Here is a 7150-nt window from a genome sequence, read left to right on the forward strand (position 1 = left end):
TATTTCATCTCTTCTTATGGCTGAGTAATATTCCATTGTATATATGTACCGCTTCTTTAGCCAATCATCTATCATAGGACACTTTGGTTCCTTCCATGTCCTGGCCACTGTGAATAATGCTGCTATGAACATCGATGTACAAATATCTTTACGGAGATGAGTTTTCAAGTCTTTGGGGTAAATACCCAGTAGAGGGATTGCTGGAGCATATGGTAGATCAATTCTTAGTTTTTTGAGGAACCTCCATACTGTTTTCCATAGTGGCTGTACCAATTTGCAGTCTCACAAGCAGTGTATGAGGATTCCTTTTTCTCTGCATCCTCTCCAGCATTTGTTATTACTTGTCCTGAAAAAATACTTGATTCTTGAATCATTTTCTGTGCTAGTTTTTATTGTTCTAATTTCTAAAGTGCAATTTATATTACAACTATAGGCCCAAAATTGGGTTTACACTACTTAGTTTAAGTTGAATTAACTTCAGCATGTAAACCCTTATGCCTTATAAATCAAGTCAAGGAAAGTAGAGATTAGCAATTCTAAATACAAGTTTTCTCACTTTATACATACATAAAGATAGTCTTCTGTTTCTATCTCACCTTATCTCTGTATTTTATGTATGCTCTAGTGTGCTATTTGTACCTCTCTCGAGAGTCAGTTACTTTTACTTTAGATGCTCTTGAACTTTTCTTGAATGGTAAGAAGAACCCTTGATGTCCCCTCTTGCTTTGGCTATTTTTTGCTTTCTGCATCATTCAGCTCTACCCCTTACATGCTTCTCATGTCCAGTCACTTCTAAATAGTTGCCCCTAAATCATAGTTCATGCTATAGTCATTCCACTCTAGATTTCATTATATTGAATCTTACCCTTCACACCTCCTAAACTTCATTTTCTTATGCACTACAACAGCTTTTTATTTCTTTTTCTTCCTGTCATTCCCCTGAACTTCATCAGTCTTTCTTCATAGAATTTCTCCTTTAACTAGTGCTTTTCTCCTATAACACTTGCATCTTTTAATGTTCCCAATGTTTATACTTTGATTGTTTTAGTTAAAGCTACTCCTGGTTTTTATCTTAAATAGCATAAATATATTACAATGTGATGCTCAAGAACTGTCACACTCATGGTGTGACTATGACTGTGAAGAACCATGGATAACTGGAGAACATTTCTGAATCTTTGATCCTTCACTTGAGTATCGCATTCTGCCTTATACTCTGGGCTCTAGGACTTTCATTGATATGGCTTAGTCTACCCCAGGAAGATACATTCCATTGCTAGACTATGCTTCTTTTTGGAAGTACTTTGGAACAACCTAAATGCTTATGTTCTTTTTAAAATTTGGCTATTGGAACTTAATTGGTAACATATTTGTTGAGTAGCCACTGTGTATCTAGAATTATGAGAGTACAAAAGAAACATATGCTATGCCTCTCATGAAACTGCCTGATTGTGTAAGTAGACAACTCATAAAGATATATTCGGTAATGCTACAAAAGTCTAGGAGAGATTTTTAAATGAACTCTTGTAAACCAAAGTAATGAACATCTATAAAAATCATATCTAGATCCACATAGGTTTTTCCGTAGGCTTAAATCATATAAAACTAGCATGTAGTAAATTATTAATTGATATTTGATTATTTGACTAGAATTTTTAAATTCTAGAGTGATATGGGTTAGGAATAAAATAAAAAGCACTTCATACTTTAAAATCAGAGGTGTTAAACTTGGAAAGTCAATTCATCATAAATGTACATTCTCAATGTGACACTTTTTTCTTTCTTTAAGCAACCTGTCACACAATAGGCGTGTGCCAAAGATTGGCCCTTATCCAGATTATTCTTCTTCCTCATACATTGAAGACTCTATCCATCACACTGATAGCATTGTGAAGAATATTTCCTCTGAGCATTCGATGTCCAGCACACCTTTGACAATAGGAGAAAAGAACCGAAACTCAATTAACTATGAACGACAGCAAGCACAAGCTCGAATCCCCAGCCCTGAAACAAGTGTCACCAGCCTGTCCACCAACACAACAACTACAAACACCACTGGCCTCACTCCAAGCACTGGCATGACCACTATATCTGAGATGCCATACCCAGATGAAACAAATCTTCATGCCACAAATATTTCACAGCCAGTTGGGCCAACTCCTGTCTGCTTACAACTGACAGAAGAAGACTTGGAGACCAATAAGCTAGACCCAAAAGAAGTTGATAAGAACCTCAAGGAAAGTTCTGATGAGAATCTCATGGAGCATTCTCTTAAACAGTTCAGTGGGCCAGACCCACTGAGCAGTACCAGTTCTAGCTTGCTTTACCCACTCATAAAGCTTGCAGTAGAAGTGACTGGACAGCAGGACTTCACACAGGCTGCCAATGGCCAAGCATGTTTAATTCCTGATGTCCCGCCTACACAAATCTATCCTCTCCCCAAGCAACAAAACCTTCCTAAGAGACCTACTAGTTTGCCTTTAAACACCAAAAATTCAACAAAAGAGCCCCGGCTGAAATTTGGCAGCAAGCACAAATCAAACTTGAAACAAGTAGAAACTGGAGTTGCCAAGATGAATACAATCAATGCTGCAGAACCTCATGTGGTGACGGTCACCATGAATGGTGTGGCAGGTAGAAACCACAGCGTTAATTCCCATGCTGCCACTATCCAGTATGCCAATGGGGCAGTACCATCTGGCCAGACAGCCAACACAGTGGTACATAGGGCCCAAGAAATGCTGCAGAATCAATTCATTGGTGAGGACACCAGGCTGAATATTAATTCCAGTCCTGATGAGCATGAACCTTTATTGAGGCGAGAGCAACAGGCTGGCCATGATGAAGGTGTTCTGGATCGTCTTGTGGACAGGAGGGAACGGCCACTGGAAGGTGGCCGAACTAATTCCAATAACAACAACAGTAATCCATGTTCAGAGCAAGATATTCTTACACAGGATGTTCCAAGCACAGTAGCAGATCCTGGACCATCAAAGCCCAAAAGAGCACAGAGGCCTAATTCTTTGGATCTTTCAGCTACAAATGTCCTTGATGGCAACAGTTTGCAATGTAAGTGGAAGGATCATGTAATCTCTCCTGCTTGTCTTTGGGACCATTTAAGTAACTAGTTAGATAGAATCAGACTGCGTTTCAAGTAGTAATAAAATAAAATAAGCCATTTGGTTAGACCTCAAGAGTGATTAAACTGTTATAAAGAAAAAAGTAATTTTTTCGTTGTTGATAATTAAAAAGTCAATGTCACAATAGAATAATTATCAATTTAATATATGCCTTATGTAGCTACTGGTTTATAATACAATTCACATATTTGCTATCAATGGTTAAGATTAAATAAATATTTACCAGTTTAAAAGCTCCAAGTAAAATGATGCCAGTATAACTTTTGAAAGTTTGTTGAGCATATTAATATCTATTATATACACTTAGATTTTATCAGACTTAATAAATCTTAAAAGACCAGAGAGAATTCAGAAAAGCCACTATAAAGAAACTATAAAGGTTGTTCTTGGTTTTTTAACATCATCTTTTTCAAGAGTATGTGTTGATTCTCCTACATGCCTATAGCATTGTGCTATGGGCCCCCTAACAACTTAAATAACTAAAACAAATAACTTGATACTTGGTTTCTAGCCCTAAAGGAATTATAACACAAGACAGAAGAGCTCACCAAAATCTTTAATAGTCATTATTATACAAAATGATTTCTCTTTTAGACAGACAACACTTACGAAGAAAAACAAAGTCATGTTTTATGGTTTTTGTCAAGGACTACAAAATGGGCTGAAGGGAATGAGCTCTCAAAAATCAGTTAGTAGAATCTAGCACCTTGCTTGAGTGGTTTGTACTATAGAGCAGTGGTCCACCTCAGAGCATCAGGCATTAGATTCTCGTAGCAGTACTGGTCCCTTTTTGGGGACCAGAGCATCAGGCATTAGATTCTCGTAGGAGTACTGGTCCCTTTTTGGACCAGTACTCTGAGGTGGAGCTGAGGTGGTGATGTTAGGGCTGGGGAGCAGCTGCAAATACAGATGAATCTTTGCTTGCTCACCTGCCGCTTACCTCTTGCTGTGCGGCCCAGTTCCTAACAGGCCACCAACTAGACCAGTCCATGGCCCAGGAGTTGGGACCCCTGCTGTAGACCACTTGACATACCCTATGGCAGGGCTTCATATCAGTAAGATTTCTTATCAGGTATGGAAGAGGGAGTTACTTGAAAATTTGCATTCCACTATTTATGTCATTGTTCTGTAGAATATCATATGTCAAGTGCCTTTTTGATTTGATCTACTTTGAGCATTAAGTAGAATGATTAAATGTATTTTGCCAAGTTAAGATTGCTACCAGTAACCAAAGGATTTGAGAATACAGCTGAGCATTTTGAATTTTCTCCCGTTTTTGTTTTTATTGTGGTTTTTAAGTATTTTCTTCCTATAGAATAATTTCTTCCTATAGAATAATTCAACCAGTTATAAAAACATTGTACTTAAAGAGTCTCAAAAATAAGTTGGTTAAATTTTGCCTGGCATCATGAATTTCAAGAAAAGTCCATTAGCACCTCCTACAAACATTAGTTTGATCTGTTCTCGAGTTACAACTCTAACATTACTTTTTAATAGTTTCTTTATATGTTATTCATTTTTCTGTACTTTTATTTTCAGTGGGTGAGTCAATACAAGATGGCAAATCAGGATCTGGTGAAAAGATCAAGAAACGTGTGAAAACTCCCTATTCTCTTAAGCGATGGCGCCCCTCCACCTGGGTCATCTCCACTGAATCACTGGACTGTGAGGTCAACAACAATGGCAGTGATAGGGCAGTTCATTCTTCTAAGTCTAGCACTGCTGTTTACCTTGCAGAAGGAGGCACTGCCACAACCATGGTGTCTAAAGATATAGGAATGAACTGTCTGTGAAATGCTTTCAAGCCTATGGAGTGAAATTATTTTTTGCATCATTTAAACATGCAGAAGACATTAAAAAAAAAAAAAAACTGCTTTATCCTCCTGTCAGTACCCACTCCCACCCCTGCAACAAGGACTTGCTTTAAATAGATTTCAGCTATGCAGAAAAATTTAGCTTATGCTTCCATATTTTTTAATTTCGTTTTTTTAAGTTTTGCACTTTTGTTTAGTCTCGCTAAAGTTATATTTGTCTGTTATGACCACAGAACTATATGTGTGTGTATCAAAAGTGGTCTCAAAATATTTTTTTAAGAAAAAAAGCAAAAACAATGTGTTGCTGATAATCAGTTTGAAACAGTTTCTAAAGGTTATTAAAACAGAAGCAAATTAAGACAGATTTGACTGCAGTGGTGTCTAGTATCCACGTTTTATTTCTGGGCACAAGCTAGTTTATATGTTGATATGTTCCTGAACACACTGTCTTTTGGACATTCTTTTCTCTTGTGTTTTGTTTGAATGTGCAATAGTCTATAGGCCACAAATAAGCTTTCTTGTAAGCTCTCTTCCTAACAGAGCACACATTCTTCCATAATATGAACATTTTTCTTCCCCATTTCCCATACTTTTGGCGAGTCTGTTCTATGACACTGAATTTTGCAGAAGAGAAAGCAGCTACCTGATTTCTTGCTTTCTCTCTCCTTATGGAGAATGCAGAAGCATTGTCTCAAAGGGCTCTAAAGAAGGAACTACCAAAACCTAATTTGAAATGTTATTTCTTTTAACCTTCCAGATCCTAAATGTTTCCTTCCAGGCATTTTAATAAACATATTTGGTTCTGGTTTTGGAAGTTCATAAGAGAGCGTAGAACAAAGTAGAGGAAGTCAAATATTAGCTTTTTTTCATTTTATTTTATTTTTATATGTATGTTATATTTCATTTTCATTTATTTAAGAAGCACATTTTTATCAGAAAACTTACAGAGCTATACTTATATGGAATTTTTAAGTAGGTAGATGGTTAAGACAGTATAGTGTTATATCCTCCATTCTTGGACTAGGCCATCTTTGACTCAAATAAAATTACATTTTCTGTTTAAAATAACTTCAAAAGTGATTCATAGTTTTGAGCCTGTAGTATCTTTTTATCCCCCTCCCAAGCAAAGCCTGATGACTATCTGAAAATGATTCCTCTTCCCATGACCTAAAACACTATGTGGAAACATCATTCAACTGGCAAGCCAAGTCTCTGTGGAAGGAAGGGTTGCTGCCAAGCCTCTCATCATTGAGCAGACTGAGACTTCACCTGTCTCTTTTCAGAACTGTTTTTTCACTAATCCTATTTTCATAATTTCTCCTTTTGCCAATTTTTCACATAATCTGTGATATGTTAGCAGCATTTATTATTTACATTATATTCTAATGTACTTTTTAGTGATAGTATTTTATGTATCCTTCAAATCATGTTGTTTTTTTAAAGCTTCCTTTGCTTTTTTCATTTCTGATAATCGTCTCTAAAACAACTGCATTTTTAAAATAAAGCACTTTATGTCAAGTAAGGGACTTTTTTTTATAAGCACAAATTACTTTCTATCAATTTGCAAACGGTGATGCTCTCACTTATTTTTTACAGAGTACTTAGAGTACTTAGTACCTATTATCTAATTAAGTTCTAAGATTTTTCTGGGAGATAAAAAGCTAAGAGGAAAGCAAAAGTCCCCTGAACAATATTTTCTCACTCATATTCCTCTATCTTCATCAGTTAGCTAAAAACAGCCTAAATTTCCTAATTTGCTATCCATAATACTTATGACTTGTATATAAGCCTTCTCTTGTTTGCCATATCCTGTGATCTTATGAGTTAGATACTAAACACTTAACCATTTATTCAGCTACATTGCTAAACACGGTTTTGAATTCTTAAATTAAGATTCTTCTACTAGTGCCCAGGATTTCCACCTTTTTTATGTTTTATTGGCCTTTATCTTGATTCAGACCCTTAAAAATTTTTTGGTCTTCTGGCATCAATTTTTTTTCCATTTAGTTATTCTTTTATCTATGTAATGAATTATTTATATCTTTCCCAGTAAATTTTCACGTAGTTCCCTTGCCTTTAAATGTCATTCTACTGCATTTCAGAATATTATTTTCAAACATTTGTAGGACATCTTTGAGTCAAAATATAGTCCTTCTTTAATTGAAAGCATTAAGGATAACTGACCATTTGAAATCT

The 7150-nt window shown here is 36.0% G+C and overlaps 1 protein-coding gene across 1 annotated transcript in view; it reads left to right on the forward strand.

Moving 5' to 3' along the window:
- BMPR2 (bone morphogenetic protein receptor type 2) overlaps positions 1-5328 on the forward strand; it is a 138295-nt gene extending 132967 nt beyond the window's left edge. The window contains exons 12-13 of the mRNA XM_006921366.3: positions 1790-3069; positions 4680-5328. Of these exons, the coding sequence (XP_006921428.1) occupies positions 1790-3069; positions 4680-4933 (1534 nt within the window). The 3' untranslated portion in view covers positions 4934-5328. The remainder of the gene's footprint in view (positions 1-1789; positions 3070-4679) is intronic.
- The last annotated feature ends 1822 nt before the right edge of the window (positions 5329-7150 follow it).

The sequence above is a fragment of the Pteropus alecto genome, unplaced genomic scaffold, assembly GCF_000325575.1.
Source record: "Pteropus alecto unplaced genomic scaffold, ASM32557v1 scaffold3, whole genome shotgun sequence".
Classification (NCBI taxonomy): Eukaryota; Metazoa; Chordata; class Mammalia; order Chiroptera; family Pteropodidae; genus Pteropus; species Pteropus alecto.